The following is a 20,801-nucleotide window of genomic DNA, read 5'->3' on the forward strand; positions in this document are numbered from 1 at the left end:
TCAAGGTCCTTCTTTTGTTCGGCCTGTTCGCTTCTTGCATTCTGTTGGTCACTCATGCACGCTGGCACATGAGGGCTCTTCAGTGGTGCCTCCGCAGGCAGTGGTTTCAACACAGAGGGGATCTCAGGGAGTCGATAAGGATCTCCAGAGACACTGTGGCGGATCTCCGCTGGTGGGCTGCGGACGGCAACCTGTCTCAAGGAAAGCCGTTTTCGCTGCCTCCTCCGGTGACCACAGTGATAACGGATGCCTCCACTTTGGGGTGGGGAGCTCATCTGGGGGACCTGGAGATCAAGGGTCGTTAGTCTCCAGTAGAGCAGATGTTTCATTTCAATCTGCTGGAACTGCGGGGTATTAGTTTGTCCCTCAAGGCCATCCTCCCTTCCCTTCGCGGTCAGTTGGCTCAGGTTCTAACAGACAACACGACCGCGATGTGGTATATCAACAAGCTGGGAGGTGTAGGGTCGTACCTTCTTTGCAGAGAGGCTCTGCGACTCTGGTCCTGGGCTTGAGACCATCGGCTTTGCGTAATAGCAAACCATCTGGCCGGGATTCAAAACGTGCGTGCGGACAGTTTCAGTCGGTTCTTCTCAGACGATCACGAGTGGTGTGTTCATCCAGATCTGGTTCTTTACATCTTTCGGATGTGGGGTTTTCCCCGAATAGACCTGTTTGCCACTCGGGAGAACACTCACTGTCTGTTGTTCTGCAGCCTTCAGTATCCGACGCATGGAGCGTTGGGGGACGCGTTTCAGATGTCCTGGTGCGCCCAGTTGCTTTACGCATTTCCCCCCATACCCTTGATTCCTCGGGTTCTGAGGAAGATCCGCCGAGACCGGGCTCAAGTCATTCCAGTAGCTCTGGATTGGCCACGAAGGGTGTGGTACGCAGACCTACTCCAACTCTCGCTGTGCCCTCCGCTCCGTCTCCCTCTCAGGGCAGACCTCCTCTCGCAGTTGCAGGGGCAGGTTCTACACCCCACCTCCAGAACCTGCACCTTCATGCCTGGAGATTGAACGGGTAAACCCAAGTGCTTTTTCTCTCCCACCGGAGGTGGTGGATGTTCTATTATCGGCCAGGCGACACTCCACCAAATCGGTCTATGCTAGCAGGTGGGCTAAATTCGTTAATTGGTGTGGAGAGCAGCAAATGAATCCCTTAAGTGCCCATCTGTCAGATAAATTGTTATTTGCTTTGTCGTTGGCGCAGCATGGTTGTGCTGTGGCCACTGTTAAAGGCTATCTTTCGGCCCTATCGGCCTTCTTATATCTTCCTGATCAACCCTCTCTGTTCAAATCCCCTTTAGTATTAAGATTTTTGAAGGGGCTTACCAATAGGTTTCCTCCCGCTCCTTTTATCATGCCCCAGTGGGACTTGAATCTGGTGTTGACTTTTTGATGGGCTCTCCCTTTGAGCCACTTCATTCTTGTCCCTCGAGGTATTTGTTTTTGAAAACTGTGTTTCTGACAGCCATCACGTCGGCTAGACGTGTAAGTGAGCTCCAGGCGCTTTCTGTTCATCCGCCGTTTACAACTTTTCATAAAGACAAGGTGGTTTTGAGGACCAGGGCGGCTTTCCTCCCCAAGGTAGTGTCTCCGTTTCACTTGGGACAATCCATCACTCTCTCGACATTCTACCCTCCTCCACATCCATCTAAGGAGGAGGAAAGACTCTATCGTCTGGACCCCAGGAGGGCTCTCAGCTTTTACATTGATAGGAAGAGAGAGTTCCGCTTGAATGTCCAACTCTTAATTGGATACATGGGGAAGAGGAAGGGGAAGGCCGTCCACAAGCGAACACTGTCCAGGTGGGTCGTTCTTTGTATTAAGATATGTTACTCACTGGCGAACAAGGATCCTCCTGAGGGGATCAGGGCCCATTCCACCAGGGCCAAGTCTACCTCATTGGCTCTGGCCAGGGGTGTTCCGGTGGCAGACATTTGTAAGGCCGCGCTTGGTCTTCCCTCCACACCTTTGTAAAGCATTATTGCCTGGATTCGGAGGTGCGGAGGGATGGCCATTTTGCGCGGTCTGTGCTGCAGGAGTTCCTTGTGTGACCAGACAGACACCCTCCTTCGAGGTGGTACTGCTTTGGGACTCTATTCATTAGGTGAGGAATCCACAGGTAGCCGTATCCATCAGAAGAGCAAGTTACTTATCTTTGGTAACGCTTTTTCTGGTGGATATACTGGCTACCTGTGGATTCCTCACGGTCCCTCCCGCCTCCCCGTTGTCTGTCTGGTCATACCGGGATTGCCTTGGGTGTGCATTTCTATGTTTTAATTTTGTATATTTGTATTTATGTACATACATACATAGTTGCATTTCGGTTATTTGCAAGTGCTTAGATTTGTTCATGATGGTGTACATCTTTTACGAAGGACTATTGGTTGTTATTCACGTTTGCGTTTTTTATAAAGGTTTATTGGTTATGATCATGAAGTGTTTGGATTATCGATGTTTATCTATTCGTTTCAAAGGCACGTCAAAAATGGCGTAAACTGACATCGGCACACCGGCGAGGGCCTCTTATTGCCACAATGACGTCAGGCGGAGCCGCGTGGAGTCGGGCAATTGTGACGTCCTCGCCGACGCACAGAGCTAGAGAGAAGTTTCCGTCTAATGCTACGCATGGGGAGAATTCATTAGGTGAGGAATCCACAGGTAGCCAGTGTATCCACCAGATAAAAGCGTTACCGAAGGTAAGTAACTTGCTCTTTAAGCACGGTCCAGTCTTTAGAAACATGTACACAGTATAACAAGAGGCATGTGTCATGGCTTAGAGAAACTGACAGATTCGTATTAAAATAGCACACACACAAAACAAATACATGGAGGGAACACCTTACGGCTGACGATAGTAGTAAAGTAACAGAAATAGAAAATAGTTACCCATTTGCTGACTAAAAAGTCAGTCCCAAGACCCTATCCAAGCCATGTGGTTAAATAGTTCTTTACCCGCATTGCAGGCTGTGACCCAATGCTATGATATCCCTATGGCGAATAGACCAAACTGCTGACAGGTATTTAGTGATTGCACCTACTAGTAATGTAGACGGGTCGTATTTGCAGATTCTGTAAGCACTGGCCCAGTCATATGAAAACAGGGCCTTGCACAAAGGGATAATCCATTTTCCCTAGGAGTTTTACATAAGGGACAGAAAAAAAACACGTGTTAGTTGACTTCCCACATAAATTGAACATTTTGCATTTGTTGGCCTCAAGGCTATTCTGCGCCCACCGGGCAGTAAAAGTATTGCCTGGTAGAGTGCCATATCTAAACTGGAGAAATAAAGTATGGGCATGGGAAGGTAGTGGCAGGTTAAGGAGTTGCTCAGGCCATGGCTCCTGTTTAACGAGCAGATATTAAACGACCCACCCTGTTACTATGAAGGATCTGCTCACTGGCCTTCCCCCAATATCTCAGTTTGACCAACGAAGTAGCATTAGCTGGGATCGAATCGGGACTCTCCCAAAATTGTGGGAAACCCAAATCATCCCAGACTGATTTCATTTCCCTCAGCCAACTGACCTTTTTCCAGCTACTTTGATTCTTTAATAGATCTTTATCTGCCTCACAAAAGGGTTTCAATTCCTTGGTACTCCAGAGGCGGATCCAGTATAAGGGGGACGTCAAACCCGCTACATCTTTAATACTATTCATCTCTAGACCTAATCTAAGGGGAATCATCGGAGTGCCCTTCCCCTTCCTGGCTATGTGTCTGATGAAATTGTTCTCTTTGATTTGTAAAGCATCCTGCTGTCTGTAAGAACTCCATAACTCTGCTCCATACAGTGCAACACCCCCCCCCCCCCCCCCCCTCCGGATCTGAACTTTGTAGATTTCCACAAAGGGGTTTAATGGGGGACTGGCAACAGCTCTAGCTTTGCGGCCCAAAGCCCCCCCCTCTTTGTCATATAATGTGCACTCCTTTTCTGATATGTGCATCCCATCTGCCTAAGTCCACTCGTTGACCCTTTCCAGTGGAATAGAGTTCATTGATATGCTAGCTTTCACTTTCTTCTTTGAACTTGGTTTTCCCGACATTGACCTCCAGACCGAAGTCTTTGCAAAATAGACAAAATTGATCAACCAAATTTTGCAATCCCAAGGGTGATTTTGCCATAATGATTGTATCATCCTCATAAAGCAACCCTGGGATTTTCTGGCCTGCCAACCCGAGGTGAGTCATTGTTGCAATTTTTTAAATACTTAATACAGTTATTTATATTTAAAAGGAAGTGGGTGGGGGCAAGAACACAGCCTTGCCTCACTCCTCTCTCAATAATAACTGGATCTGTTAATTCGCCATCCTTGCCACTTCTAATTTGGGCAAAAGTGCCTTCATGAAGTTGGACGATAAGGCTCAGGAGGTCTCTGGGGACTCCCGTGTGAGTCAATGTCAGCCATAGTTTGTTCCTGGGTACCAGATCAAAAGCCAGTCTGAGATCAGTGAAGGCCACATACAAATTTCCACCTCAGATGTCCACAGTCCTCCATTTGATTGGCAAAAACCTCAGAACTTGATCTATTGTACTGACCGCAGGTCTAAAACCTGCCTGTAAGTCAGAAATGGCCCCACTCTCTGTAATCCACTCCTCTAAATGTAACAGAATCTGCTTCGCAAAGCAAATTATCTAGCAAGCTTATTGGATGGTAGTTGGAGGGATCGCAGGGACTGCCCCTCTTGAAGAGAGAGACTATCTCAGCTCCCCTCCATGTACAAGGAATGGGTGCTCCTGCTGCGACTGCATTACAGACCATATTCAGGTAAGGGGCCCAAATACCAGGGTTTGATTTGTAGAGGTCACCAAGCATTTTAACTAGGCCTGGGGCCTTTCCCCACTTAAAGGATGCTATTGCTGCCTTAGTTTTGGCTAGGGAAAACTTAATTGGGGGGGCACTAATTTCCCTGATGGTGTTCAACTCCGTAAAATTAGGTTTGTTGTTCCCTGACCAAAGTGTCCCAAAATGTTTGGCCCATACTACCGTGAGAATTGATGTACCAGGCAAGGGCTGGGAGTCACCGTTGTCATTTGAAACCAGCTTCCAAAACGTGGAAGCATCATTGGTTCTCGCAGCGTCCAAAACAGCAACCCATTGTTTCTATTCCCAGCTTCTTCGTGTCTTAAATAGTTCCAGCTTATAATTCTCTCTTGACTGTTTTATTGGCTCTCTTATTCACCTTCTCAAGTCCCTCAATAATACAAGCTTTCCATCCATTGATTTTTTTGTACACTTTTGTGTAACCCTCGCATAATGGGAAACTGTACCTATTCTTACGATTCAATCCATATGGACTTTATCATAATTGTAGCAATTTCTACCATAATGTGGCCATTTATGAAAGTTGTGGCCACCACAGGCATAGAACCGGTATAAATCACTGGGATATAATGGGCACTTCTGATATTTGATGATGATAATTGAGCTTGTAAGGCATTGTAATCCTTTTATTGTATTACAAAATGCCAGTACATGATAAGCTGATGGTTATGGTCCAAGCATATATTTACTAGAAACGAAAAACTGTTAGTTCATGACATAAATTGTATTTTTTAACAAAGAAGGACATTTTTTTTTTGAGTAAATTGCACTTATTTATCCAAAATTAAAAGTTTGTATTTGATGGCCAAAAGGGCACATTTTCAGAACCTCACAAGCTCACTTTTGGAGACAAATGTTTTGAATTGCGAGTTTGTATTACAAAGTGATATTTCAGCTTATTTTGGCCTCAGATCCAGAGGGATTTAAGTTAATTCTGGTTGGATGGAACTGGGTTGTGGTTATACAAATTCGGTTTAAAACAACTTGATGGGGTCATCTCAGATCACATCATTTTTACTGTGTGCTCATGAACATTTTCCTTTGCATTATGTGTCATACTTTGTATTCCACTGTATTTATCCTTTTGTGGTAAAATTATCTACTTTGTTATTTCTAAGATATTATGATATTCAGGATGGGACAATTCCTGGTCCTATTGGGCAGCGTTTTAAGAGAACCTTGGAGAAGTACAGAAATAAGCGTTTGGAGCTGATTGAGTTTCAAAGCAATATTAAGGAAGATCCTTCTGCAGCAGAAGCTGTTGAATGCTGGAATAAATATTATGAAGTCCTTATGCTCTGTGGATTGTTGAAAATTTGGGAAGATCTGCGTCTAAGGTAGGCCAACTTATTTTTTGAGACAGTATGTTGTAGAAGATGATGCATTGCTTATTCGCTTTAGTGTTGCCACCATAGTGCTCAAAGTTGGAAGGAGTTCCCTGATAGAATGTTACTATTGTATACCTTTTTGTTTACACATTGAATACTCACTCAGCATCATTAAGGCTGAACCCTAGCTGTTTAGCGACACCTTAGAAGCTATAGCAACAAGCAACAAAGAGATGGGTTAAATGCTTGAATTCATCTTAGTCATTGGTGATCGCTCGAGCTGCATTTCAGTTCATCATTTGTTTCCCATTGTGCCACTCTATACAGAGCCCTTCCATATGCAAATCAATCTTGATTCTTTTCAGTTGTAACAGTCCAGTCCGAACTGCCAGGGCAGGTCCCCTCTAGAAGGGTGTTTATGCCATCCTAGACAGGTTGTAGGATACTTTGGCCTCTTCAGTCAGATGTAGCATGGCTCCAAAGGCAAGCCAAGCTTGTGCACTGTAACGAATAACAAAGTGGTGGATGAAATGCTTGAATTAATCTCAGCCTGTGGTGATCATTGGTGGCTGTAGTCCAGTCCATATTTTCCACTCTGTCACTCTTGTCAGAGTCCAGCCACATGCAAATCAGTCTTGGCCCTGTTCCAGTAAGATAAAACCAGCCCAGACCTCCAGGCCAGGTCCTGACCAGACAGGAACAAAAGTGCCTATTGCAGCAGGACCAAGATCCCAATTCAGATTTTTCTGGGACATACTTTCCAATGTATATGTCTAGGTATGCAATTACCTTGCTTTCAGCCTCTGCTTCCAGTAGGTCCTCTCCGCGGAGTCCAGAATCTCCTGCTCCTGTTTCTCCTTTGACTGTTTAAACTGTGACTCTGATAGCCCTGATGTTACCTCAGCCCGTACTTCCACCTCTTCATACCATGCCTCTTTACTCTCTGTTCAGGTCACCACATCAGAATCAGCAACACCCAGAGGAAATTCAAGTTCCCTGATAAGGCATTCTAGGAGTTCTCACAGTAAGTCTTGTCATGATGACTCCACATATTCAAGACTTTGAAGGACACCTTGTCAATACAGACCTCCAAGGCATTCCCATACAACATCACCTATACGTTTGTCAGTCTGTTTAGTTTGAAAATACTTTCTAACCTTGATAACATTACCTCAACATCTGTTTGGAGGAACTGTGAAGGTCAAAATTCTAATTCCTTCGTCAGAATCCAACATGTGAAATTCTACGTCATCACTCCTCTTCTCTTCCAGGGGATCCTCATCAATAGTCATAAACATTGAATATTCCCGCCCTTGTGCGGGGACCCCGGAGCATATATAAAATATATACACATTAAACATGTGTAACAAACAGTCATGCAGGCTATCATGTTAAAAACAGGCTAAAATGCTTTATTTCTATGAAGTTTTTTTTTTTTTTTTTTTTTTATTAAATACTACAATAGAGCCTAAATAAGTACCCAAGCTCCTAAAACTAGGCTTGGGGAAGTAAGCAGTAGCAAACTCTAGTGAAAAAATAGAGAAAACTGCATTGAAAAACAATGAAGCATTCTTAGCCAATAGGCTGCATGTAGGTTAACACAGGAGAACCATAAAAACTTTGGCACTGTGCCTTTAAGACCCTGAGCACCTCCAGTATCCCACCATGCCTCAGGGGTGAAGGAAAGGTGACAGTTGGTTCACAGTTAGGTCAGTTCTTTTTTCCGGCTTCTTCTGAGAGGATCCTGGAGCATTGAGCTCTCAGTTTTTCTGAGTTTTCCTCAGAAAAATTCTTTAAAAAAGCGTTTTTTCACTTTTCACTCGACAAGTAACATCTTTGTCTGAGCTAGGAAGGTTTTTTCTGACAGAAAAATGCCTTCTCTTTTTGTCAAATGCCCTGCTTGTGGGAAGAAGAAGGCCCAGTCAGATCCCCACTCTCTGTGCATAGTGTGCCTGCCTCAGAGCCACTGCCCTGACACTTGTAAGTACTGTAAGAACATGTCTAGGAGGACTCTGAAAGACAGAGAGAAGATCCGACTTCATGGGCTTCAGGAGAGGAAAAGAACATCGTCCTCCTCACTCCCCAGGCATCCAGAAGGCCATTCTCAGGAGAGAATGGGCCGGTCGACGTCGACAGGTAGGAAAATACCTGTTTGTTCACCGTCGACGTCGTCGCTACCACCGTCCCACCGGCATAGATCGCCGTCGACGGTGACACACCCGACGTCGAAGGGAACGGCGTCGAGGAAACATCAGAGCAGGGGCAGGTCTCCGTCGACGGCAGCCCGCCGATCGACGTCGAGCCATCGCCGGCATGCCCGGTCGCCGCCAAAGGCTGTGCGCCCCCCGACGTCAGGACACACGGCGTCGAGATCTCCACGACGGCACGAGAAACATCCGCCGTCAACCTCCCATCGCTCCACGTCGAGGCACACGACGGCGAGCAGGTCGAGGTCCAAGGAACGCCGTTCGACGTCAAGGCACTCAAGGCACTCAACGTCGAGGCAGGACCAACCGACTGGGCGTCCTTCGACGTCGAAACAGCCATCGACGTCGATGCAGGTTTTACCTGTCCAACAGGGAGCAGAACATCGCCCCTCGCCAGACAAGGCTCCGTCTCCAGTGGTCTCCATACCGAGCGACTCTTCTCGGTCAAGAGCATCTCCTGGGCATGTCTCGCCCATCAACCTATCTCCGAGATGGCTGGAGAGCCTCAACAGACCAGCGGCCTCCCCAGATTCGCAATATTCGCGAATGTATTCACCCACTGCCTCCCCGCCAAGAACGCCATCGCCGACAGCCGGGGCAGAACGGGCTCGTTCAGCTCCTCGACAGCCGACCGCGAGGCCTAGGCGCTCGGCTACAGCGTCCCGCAGCAGATCTCGCTCTCAACGGAGATCCAGGTCGCGCTCAAGAAGATCACCCTCTTGGTCTTCATCAGGTTCTTCTGTCGGGCGTTACTCACCTACTCTTACAGATTCACCACCTGGTAGAGTCTCACCAGTGGATGACATAACCACTTTCAACGAGGTGTTGCTAAGAGGAGCGCAGAAACTCAATATAGAGGTTCCAGAACCGTCTACCTCCTCATCAATCATCTTTGAGACGCTACAACAGAGATCAGCGTCGAAAAAGTTGCTGCCTCTAGTGCCTGGTTTGTTGCAGCCAACCATGGACACTTTTCTGGCCCCAGCCTCGCTTAAGTCTGCCCCGGCTCGGATTCTTAAAAAGTACAAGGCTCCAAAGCAAGACCCTTTATTCCTTAGGAAGGATCCGCCACCAGACTCAGTGATCATAGCTGCCGCCCGAAAGACCCACTCAGTGGCATCTTCATCCACGGTACCCCCGGATAAAGAGAGCAGGCATTTAGACTCTCTGGGAAGAAAGATGTGCGGGACAGCGGCTTCAGCAATGAAGGTCTCTAGTGCGTCTGCGCTCCTGGGCAGGTACGATCGTTCTCTGTGGGATTCCCTCAGTAGATTTACAGAAAAACTGCCCAGAGAAGACAGGCAAGATTTCCAAGAGATTCTACAGGAAGGATGCCTGGTATCTAACCAAGTTATCAGCGCGGCAGCGGATGGGGCGGATTTGGCGGCTCATTGGTATGCACATGGTATCTGTGCGAGGAGATCTTCCTGGCTGAGGCTCACTGGCTTGAAACAGGAGGCACAACAACGTATCCTGAATCTCCCATTTGCCGGGAATTCTCTATTCGGTGCCCATGCAGACGAAGAGATGGCCCGCATAAAGACCGAGGTGGATACCATGAAGGCGGGAGGCCTCGAAAGAAGGAAAGATTTCAGGCGGAGGTACAGACCGTACGATAGACGCCCTTTCCAACAGAGGGTTCAAACCCCTCATTGGTCGCAAAGGTCTCAGCAACGACAGGGACGCCCTCTGTTTCAGCGAAGAAACACAAGGGAGCGAGGGTCAAGCAGACCTCAACAGTCCACTCCAAAAGCACCCACTAAGCAATGAAGTCTCGCTTCCCTCGACACTGTACACCACTCCGGTGGGGGGAAGTATTATTGCTCATCTTCACGAGTGGCACTCTATCACAAGAGACAAATGGGTGCTCAATATTGTCGAACATGGCTATTCTCTTCTTTTCAAACAGCCTCCACCACACTTGCCACCAACCAAACACAATCCGTCTCATCTCACCTTGCTACGCAAGGAGGCTCTCGCCCTCCTAAGAAAGAATGCCATAGAAAGGGTTCCACCTGCCCACAGAGGAAAGGGGGTCTACTCCCGTTACTTTCTAGTAGCAAAGAAGGGTCAAGAGGGCGTTTTCAGGCCAATCCTGGATCTAAGACTGCTGAACAAATACATAAGAAAGCAGAAGTTCAGAATGCTAGCGCTTCACCAAATTTTCCCTCAACTGCATCAGGGAGACTGGATGTGCTCCATCGACCTGCAGGATGCGTATTTCCACATCCCAATAGCTCCAAAGCATCGAAAATTCCTGCGCTTTCGAGTAGCGTTACAGCATTACCAGTTCAGGGTTCTACCCTTTGGCCTGAAATCTGCTCCAAGAGTTTTCTCGAAATGTATGGCAGTGGTGTCGGCACATCTACGAAGACAAAGGATATACATATATCCATACCTAGACGACTGGCTACTAAAGGCTTCTTCTCCGGAGCAGGCGAGAAGCCATCGGGACATTGTACTAGGAGTTTGCGAAGCTCTAGGTCTTCAGGTCAATTACCAGAAGTCAACCTTGACTCCAACGCAGAGTCTTCACTACCTAGGAGCTATCATAAACACAGAACTACAAAAAGTGTATCCTTCGGAGGAACGACTGTCCTCAATAAACAAGAAGTGCCAGGACCTGTTGAGAGCCAGCGCACCTACGGCACGTCAGGTGACATCACTACTGGGCTCCATGGCATCGTGCATCTTTATTGTCCCAAATGCCAGAGTCCACATGAGACCCCTCCAAGAGGCATTGGAGGCCAATTGGAGCCAAAGAACAGGTCGCTGGGAAGAAACAATGCGGCTACCGGAGGTAGCACTTCAGTCATTGAGATGGTGGTGTCACGGTTTCGGGCGGGTCTGATCAGGACTTTGGTTGGGACACCCCTTGAGGTCACCGAATATCCTAAAGAGGTAGTACACTGGGGCAGAGGAGCAGCTAAAGGCATACACGGAAAGGACAGCTATGGATAGGCACAGGAAACAGGAAAGTAAAAGCAGAGCAACCCTTGTGCGAACAAACAGGAAACAGATTACCAGTGGACAAACACGCTGGGGTTGTACACAGAGTAAGGCGCAGAACCTCCCACAGTGACAGGGAATCTCAATGCCTCTGTGCAGTTTGCTCTTACAGATAGTCACCCTGCCAGCCCCATAGAAAGGAGGCGGCAGAAGTGATTCTGTCTCTGGACCCTAGAGCACAACAAGGATAGTACTTACATACACAGGACACGCTCTTGTGGGTCCAGCTGGAAACACAGTGGCGATTCCTGAGAAAACAGCAATAGCACACTGTCACTGTTAGGCACGATATACAACGTATAACACTGGACAAGGATGGGGGCTGGAATTGCCTCCTGGAAACCAGGAGCCAACCCCAGTACACAGGAGGACACGTATACACTGGTGAAGACTGATAGAACACTTACCAGACACAAAGAACCAAGAAGAAACAGAAACAGAAGGGAACAAACAAAGAGGCAGAGGCAAGAACTAGGAACAGGCTCAGGCTGAAGCAAAGGCGGGACTAGGACTTGAAAACAGGGCGCAAACTTCTGTCTGGGACAGACAGAGACAGGACTGGGAAACTGAGAACAGGCTCTGGCTGGAACAGGCAAGGACAGGACTGGAATACAGGGAGTAGGAAATGAGCAGTAAACAGGACTGGGAAACAGAGAGAAGGTTCAGGCTGAAACAAGGCAGGAGCAGGGCAGAGAAACAGGGAGCAGGCTTTGGAAGAAACAAACAGGTACAAGGCTAAGAAATAGGGAGCAGACTCTGGCTGGAAAAATCAGGAGCAGGGCAGAGAAACAGGAAAAAGGATCAGGCTGGAACAGAACAGGAACAAAACTGGAACACCATTCGACAAGGGGTCTGTAACACAAAGGAATTGAAGTCCGATGCACGACGGGGAGCTTGAGGAAATGGCTGCTTATAAGCAGTTCCAAGCTGGGCTGCACAGGAGAGGTTTCAGGTGTGTGTGGTTTCGGACACTTGCAAGTCCTGGAGGAGAGGATCCAGTGAAAAGGAGCAACTGGATTTCTCCCATTGAAAACAATGGGAAACAGAATCCGGGTTTTCCTGACTACCAAGCTGTGCATTATGGGATTTGCAGTCCCAAGAAGCAAATGTAGTCCTACACAAGTGTACCATGGAGAAAAGAGAAACAAACAGGAGTCAGCAAGGGACTCTAGATAGGTGTTCAAGGTGATTCCCAGGCTTCTGACAGTCCCCTTACAGCGCCCCCTGGAAATGGGACGACCGAGTCGTAACAGTATACCCCCTCCCACCAGTCTGCTCAAAAAGAGAAGGCGATCCTTTGGCTGAAAAAAGTTGAAGAGGAAAAGCCACAGCAAGAAAATCCAACACCAACCTTGGTGGATAAGTTTACAGTCCTGCCATAGGTGAAACTTCCAATGAGCAAAGCATGTATTAATACCCATATGGGCTCCGATGTCTTTCCTCTCTATTGTTCGATTGATATGGGAGGAGTGCATGGAGTTGGTTTCTGGTGAAGTAGATTCAGGAGCAAGGAGATCTGGAATGGCATTACGGGCAGTTATCTTTATGACATTAGTTTCCTGTTCAATACTTTCCTCTTTGGAGGAGCTGATTGGTGTATTAGTAACTGTCAGGTCTGTAACACCTTCTGACAAGCAGGATTTGTCTGTTTCTGCAGCAGTATTTGCATCGATTGTGGTCTGAGGCTTGCAAAGCATAGAGACTTGGGAGACATGGGTAACTGGTGTTCTCAAGGTAAACATGAAAAAGTCAGAATTTTCTTTCATCTTGGATGACTTCGGAGTATCAAATTCAGGAGGAACAAGAGTTTTCATGTCTTTAGAGACTGGATTAACATATGAAAATGTAGAAGTTCCACAAACTAATTCTTTAGGGTGATCTTCAGACAAGACTGGGATTTCTTCATTGCAAGTGCTCTGTGGCGTGTTCGTGGTATCAGAAATGGTTTCTTTGCAAGGTGTTTCTACTACAGGTAGTTGATCTTCAACTCTGTTAACATTGAAAGGTTGTTCTTTGGAAAGAAATAGAACTGGAGTCTCTTCAGAAATCACCTTTACACTGTTACCTAAATTTTCAGCTCTAGCCTTTGAATTGATGATGGTTTCTTGCAATAAAACACTAAGAACAGTACTTATCATCAGATCTTCGAATACAAGATTCAAATTCAAGTCTTTAGTTTTAGTGGGACATATTATATCTTTCATTACTTGAGCTTCGGTTTCAGATTGCTGGTTTTCAGGAGTCTTTAATTTCAGAGACACAGCAGGTGGCATTGGTGTGGCTGATTTTACATCAAAATCAGATACCGTTAGTTCAGAGATCTGTTCTTCACTAACCGTTGAACTGGAAACAGGAAACGCAGTGGCAGGGAACAGCAACTCAGAATCAGTGGTTGAGGCTGCAACTGTGTCCTGTTCTAGGAGAAGGCTCTCATTTCTTATGGCAGGCTGTTCAGTTTCAGATTGCTGGCTTTCTTCCTTGTCTGAAATCTCCACGGTTTGCTTTGACACAGAAGAGATTTTTAAACTTTCTGACAAGTCCATTACATTCTTAGTAACTGCGGGTATTTCTTCACGGTCAGAAAAATCCATTAGTTCACTTGAAACAGGAACTGTCTCTTCATTATCTGAAAATTCTATGATATTGTTTGAAAGGGTAGGAGTATCCCCACAATCTGAAAATTCTGATGTGTGCGCCATTTGAACAGCACTATCTGCAGGTTTGTTCATGGCAAGGCAGGAACCACTGTCATCACTAGATTTAGATTCTTCAACACTGTTGCACAACTTGCCATTAATCTCCAGTAAAGTCATATCTTGGTTTCTTAAGGTGCAGCTATTGGAGTCTGCATCAGAACTCTCTTCTTCCTTTGGCTTTATTTGTTCTGATAGAGGGGCTGAGACACTTCCTTCTGAAGACTCTGATCTATCCTTTGAATCAAGAGGTGTCAAATCTCTCAGAGATGTCAGAGATTCAGTCAACTGCACAGGGATATTCTCTGGAAAACTACAAGCTGAGAGAGAGTCTGAAGAAGAGGCTGATATATTTATAACTGGAGCAGTCTCTTGACATTCATTCATAGCAGGGAAAATCTGCTCTATAGAAGTCTTTGGAGAGGCGCACAAAGTAGCATACTGTTCTTTAAGCCAAAGCTGGTGATCATTTTCTTTTTTCAGGTTTTCAAATTGCCTTGCAGTAGTTTCCATCAGCTGCTCTGTTACTTCTTCTACCTTACAGATAAACAGAATGTCTGGTTCTGGCAACAGTGAAATATGCATTGATGAAAAGAGCCCACGGGCAAGATTTCTAGTGTATGTTATAACATATTCATCATAGAAGTCCAATATCTGCCTTTTAATCTGCCAAAACTGCTCTTTTAGTGTGTGTATGTCCATATTGTTATCAAACCCACTCAGAATAGAAAAGGGTTTAGCAGAGCTTTTAGGGATTGAGACTGGTGTATTATCATCTAGTTTGGGAAGAGCACAAGCCTTATGAGTGGAACTAAGGAATCCCACAGTCTTTACTGATCCATTTGATACAGGGTCTAGCCTGCTGACTTGAAAGCTCTGAGGGACTGAAAGGTCTTTATAAGAGTCAGCACTGCACTTTGAATTCTGAGAAACTGGCCTAGATGGGCTGAAGCACTCAACAGAAAACAAGGGAATCCCTAGTGTGGCTTCTTGAACAGTGTCAGGGTTCTTTGTTTTGGCAGAGTGCTGGAAGTGAACTTGGGATGCACTAGCATGAGGCGAGGAATTAACCATCTTTTCTTGAGAGTAAATGTCTTGTGCAGAGGTAGCAAAAGCACTTCCACGGTTACGAACATTCTTACTGGCTTCAGCTAATAGATACTGCAAAAACTCATTACGTCCTTGTAATTCTTCTACAGACAGGGACTGGGGGTCATAGCCACAAATAACATAATAGTCTATCATTGAAAGATTAGCAAGCCACTCAGTGTAGTACTGAACTTGCAAGTTATGGTTTTCTTTAACAAGTCTATCCTTTAAACTAAGGCCTCTTTTAGAGGTCTTCAGAGAATGTCTAGGTTTAGAAAGGGGTGTCTTAACATGATAGGAAAGCATTTTAGGTTTGTGTGTGCCTTTACTGCCAGGGGAGCTTGAAATGTTTGGTTCGTGCATTCTGTCACGGTTTCGGGCGGGTCTGATCAGGACTTTGGTTGGGACACCCCTTGAGGTCACCGAATATCCTAAAGAGGTAGTACACTGGGGCAGAGGAGCAGCTAAAGGCATACACGGAAAGGACAGCTATGGATAGGCACAGGAAACAGGAAAGTAAAAGCAGAGCAACCCTTGTGCGAACAAACAGGAAACAGATTACCAGTGGACAAACACGCTGGGGTTGTACACAGAGTAAGGCGCAGAACCTCCCACAGTGACAGGGAATCTCAATGCCTCTGTGCAGTTTGCTCTTACAGATAGTCACCCTGCCAGCCCCATAGAAAGGAGGCGGCAGAAGTGATTCTGTCTCTGGACCCTAGAGCACAACAAGGATAGTACTTACATACACAGGACACGCTCTTGTGGGTCCAGCTGGAAACACAGTGGCGATTCCTGAGAAAACAGCAATAGCACACTGTCACTGTTAGGCACGATATACAACGTATAACACTGGACAAGGATGGGGGCTGGAATTGCCTCCTGGAAACCAGGAGCCAACCCCAGTACACAGGAGGACACGTATACACTGGTGAAGACTGATAGAACACTTACCAGACACAAAGAACCAAGAAGAAACAGAAACAGAAGGGAACAAACAAAGAGGCAGAGGCAAGAACTAGGAACAGGCTCAGGCTGAAGCAAAGGCGGGACTAGGACTTGAAAACAGGGCGCAAACTTCTGTCTGGGACAGACAGAGACAGGACTGGGAAACTGAGAACAGGCTCTGGCTGGAACAGGCAAGGACAGGACTGGAATACAGGGAGTAGGAAATGAGCAGTAAACAGGACTGGGAAACAGAGAGAAGGTTCAGGCTGAAACAAGGCAGGAGCAGGGCAGAGAAACAGGGAGCAGGCTTTGGAAGAAACAAACAGGTACAAGGCTAAGAAATAGGGAGCAGACTCTGGCTGGAAAAATCAGGAGCAGGGCAGAGAAACAGGAAAAAGGATCAGGCTGGAACAGAACAGGAACAAAACTGGAACACCATTCGACAAGGGGTCTGTAACACAAAGGAATTGAAGTCCGATGCACGACGGGGAGCTTGAGGAAATGGCTGCTTATAAGCAGTTCCAAGCTGGGCTGCACAGGAGAGGTTTCAGGTGTGTGTGGTTTCGGACACTTGCAAGTCCTGGAGGAGAGGATCCAGTGAAAAGGAGCAACTGGATTTCTCCCATTGAAAACAATGGGAAACAGAATCCGGGTTTTCCTGACTACCAAGCTGTGCATTATGGGATTTGCAGTCCCAAGAAGCAAATGTAGTCCTACACAAGTGTACCATGGAGAAAAGAGAAACAAACAGGAGTCAGCAAGGGACTCTAGATAGGTGTTCAAGGTGATTCCCAGGCTTCTGACAGTCCCCTTACAGCGCCCCCTGGAAATGGGACGACCGAGTCGTAACAGTATACCCCCTCCCACCAGTCTGCTCAAAAAGAGAAGGCGATCCTTTGGCTGAAAAAAGTTGAAGAGGAAAAGCCACAGCAAGAAAATCCAACACCAACCTTGGTGGATAAGTTTACAGTCCTGCCATAGGTGAAACTTCCAATGAGCAAAGCATGTATTAATACCCATATGGGCTCCGATGTCTTTCCTCTCTATTGTTCGATTGATATGGGAGGAGTGCATGGAGTTGGTTTCTGGTGAAGTAGATTCAGGAGCAAGGAGATCTGGAATGGCATTACGGGCAGTTATCTTTATGACATTAGTTTCCTGTTCAATACTTTCCTCTTTGGAGGAGCTGATTGGTGTATTAGTAACTGTCAGGTCTGTAACACCTTCTGACAAGCAGGATTTGTCTGTTTCTGCAGCAGTATTTGCATCAATTGTGGTCTGAGGCTTGCAAAGCATAGAGACTTGGGAGACATGGGTAACTGGTGTTCTCAAGGTAAACATGAAAAAGTCAGAATTTTCTTTCATCTTGGATGACTTCGGAGTATCAAATTCAGGAGGAACAAGAGTTTTCATGTCTTTAGAGACTGGATTAACATATGAAAATGTAGAAGTTCCACAAACTAATTCTTTAGGGTGATCTTCAGACAAGACTGGGATTTCTTCATTGCAAGTGCTCTGTGGCGTGTTCGTGGTATCAGAAATGGTTTCTTTGCAAGGTGTTTCTACTACAGGTAGTTGATCTTCAACTCTGTTAACATTGAAAGGTTGTTCTTTGGAAAGAAATAGAACTGGAGTCTCTTCAGAAATCACCTTTACACTGTTACCTAAATTTTCAGCTCTAGCCTTTGAATTGATGATGGTTTCTTGCAATAAAACACTAAGAACAGTACTTATCATCAGATCTTCGAATACAAGATTCAAATTCAAGTCTTTAGTTTTAGTGGGACATATTATATCTTTCATTACTTGAGCTTCGGTTTCAGATTGCTGGTTTTCAGGAGTCTTTAATTTCAGAGACACAGCAGGTGGCATTGGTGTGGCTGATTTTACATCAAAATCAGATACCTTTAGTTCAGAGATCTGTTCTTCACTAACCGTTGAACTGGAAACAGGAAACGCAGTGGCAGGGAACAGCAACTCAGAATCAGTGGTTGAGGCTGCAACTGTGTCCTGTTCTAGGAGAAGGCTCTCATTTCTTATGGCAGGCTGTTCAGTTTCAGATTGCTGGCTTTCTTCCTTGTCTGAAATCTCCACGGTTTGCTTTGACACAGAAGAGATTTTTAAACTTTCTGACAAGTCCATTACATTCTTAGTAACTGCGGGTATTTCTTCACGGTCAGAAAAATCCATTAGTTCACTTGAAACAGGAACTGTCTCTTCATTATCTGAAAATTCTATGATATTGTTTGAAAGGGTAGGAGTATCCCCACAATCTGAAAATTCTGATGTGTGCGCCATTTGAACAGCACTATCTGCAGGTTTGTTCATGGCAAGGCAGGAACCACTGTCATCACTAGATTTAGATTCTTCAACACTGTTGCACAACTTGCCATTAATCTCCAGTAAAGTCATATCTTGGTTTCTTAAGGTGCAGCTATTGGAGTCTGCATCAGAACTCTCTTCTTCCTTTGGCTTTATTTGTTCTGATAGAGGGGCTGAGACACTTCCTTCTGAAGACTCTGATCTATCCTTTGAATCAAGAGGTGTCAAATCTCTCAGAGATGTCAGAGATTCAGTCAACTGCACAGGGATATTCTCTGGAAAACTACAAGCTGAGAGAGAGTCTGAAGAAGAGGCTGATATATTTATAACTGGAGCAGTCTCTTGACATTCATTCATAGCAGGGAAAATCTGCTCTATAGAAGTCTTTGGAGAGGCGCACAAAGTAGCATACTGTTCTTTAAGCCAAAGCTGGTGATCATTTTCTTTTTTCAGGTTTTCAAATTGCCTTGCAGTAGTTTCCATCAGCTGCTCTGTTACTTCTTCTACCTTACAGATAAACAGAATGTCTGGTTCTGGCAACAGTGAAATATGCATTGATGAAAAGAGCCCACGGGCAAGATTTCTAGTGTATGTTATAACATATTCATCATAGAAGTCCAATATCTGCCTTTTAATCTGCCAAAACTGCTCTTTTAGTGTGTGTATGTCCATATTGTTATCAAACCCACTCAGAATAGAAAAGGGTTTAGCAGAGCTTTTAGGGATTGAGACTGGTGTATTATCATCTAGTTTGGGAAGAGCACAAGCCTTATGAGTGGAACTAAGGAATCCCACAGTCTTTACTGATCCATTTGATACAGGGTCTAGCCTGCTGACTTGAAAGCTCTGAGGGACTGAAAGGTCTTTATAAGAGTCAGCACTGCACTTTGAATTCTGAGAAACTGGCCTAGATGGGCTGAAGCACTCAACAGAAAACAAGGGAATCCCTAGTGTGGCTTCTTGAACAGTGTCAGGGTTCTTTGTTTTGGCAGAGTGCTGGAAGTGAACTTGGGATGCACTAGCATGAGGCGAGGAATTAACCATCTTTTCTTGAGAGTAAATGTCTTGTGCAGAGGTAGCAAAAGCACTTCCACGGTTACGAACATTCTTACTGGCTTCAGCTAATAGATACTGCAAAAACTCATTACGTCCTTGTAATTCTTCTACAGACAGGGACTGGGGGTCATAGCCACAAATAACATAATAGTCTATCATTGAAAGATTAGCAAGCCACTCAGTGTAGTACTGAACTTGCAAGTTATGGTTTTCTTTAACAAGTCTATCCTTTAAACTAAGGCCTCTTTTAGAGGTCTTCAGAGAATGTCTAGGTTTAGAAAGGGGTGTCTTAACATGATAGGAAAGCATTTTAGGTTTGTGTGTGCCTTTACTGCCAGGGGAGCTTGAAATGTTTGGTTCGTGCATTCTGTCACGGTTTCGGGCGGGTCTGATCAGGACTTTGGTTGGGACACCCCTTGAGGTCACCGAATATCCTAAAGAGGTAGTACACTGGGGCAGAGGAGCAGCTAAAGGCATACACGGAAAGGACAGCTATGGATAGGCACAGGAAACAGGAAAGTAAAAGCAGAGCAACCCTTGTGCGAACAAACAGGAAACAGATTACCAGTGGACAAACACGCTGGGGTTGTACACAGAGTAAGGCGCAGAACCTCCCACAGTGACAGGGAATCTCAATGCCTCTGTGCAGTTTGCTCTTACAGATAGTCACCCTGCCAGCCCCATAGAAAGGAGGCGGCAGAAGTGATTCTGTCTCTGGACCCTAGAGCACAACAAGGATAGTACTTACATACACAGGACACGCTCTTGTGGGTCCAGCTGGAAACACAGTGGCGATTCCTGAGAAAACAGCAATAGCACACTGTCACTGTTAGGCACGATATACAACGTATAACACTGGACAAGGATGGGGGCTGGAATTGCCTCCTGGAAACCAGGAGCCAACCCCAGTACACAGGAGGACACGTATACACTGGTGAAGACTGATAGAACACTTACCAGACACAAAGAACCAAGAAGAAACAGAAACAGAAGGGAACAAACAAAGAGGCAGAGGCAAGAACTAGGAACAGGCTCAGGCTGAAGCAAAGGCGGGACTAGGACTTGAAAACAGGGCGCAAACTTCTGTCTGGGACAGACAGAGACCGGACTGGGAAACTGAGAACAGGCTCTGGCTGGAACAGGCAAGGACAGGACTGGAATACAGGGAGTAGGAAATGAGCAGTAAACAGGACTGGGAAACAGAGAGAAGGTTCAGGCTGAAACAAGGCAGGAGCAGGGCAGAGAAACAGGGAGCAGGCTTTGGAAGAAACAAACAGGTACAAGGCTAAGAAATAGGGAGCAGACTCTGGCTGGAAAAATCA

The 20,801-nt window shown here is 46.0% G+C and overlaps 1 protein-coding gene across 1 annotated transcript in view; it reads left to right on the forward strand.

The window, feature by feature from the left end:
- Positions 1-20,801, forward strand: part of SHCBP1L (SHC binding and spindle associated 1 like) — a 1,202,144-nt gene that overhangs the window by 579,933 nt on the left and 601,410 nt on the right. Inside the window, exon 5 of the mRNA XM_069233348.1 lies at positions 5,946-6,164. Within this exon, the coding sequence (XP_069089449.1) occupies positions 5,946-6,164 (219 nt within the window). The remainder of the gene's footprint in view (positions 1-5,945; positions 6,165-20,801) is intronic.

The sequence above is a fragment of the Pleurodeles waltl genome, chromosome 4_2 (genome assembly GCF_031143425.1).
Source record: "Pleurodeles waltl isolate 20211129_DDA chromosome 4_2, aPleWal1.hap1.20221129, whole genome shotgun sequence".
Taxonomy (NCBI): domain Eukaryota; kingdom Metazoa; phylum Chordata; class Amphibia; order Caudata; family Salamandridae; genus Pleurodeles; species Pleurodeles waltl.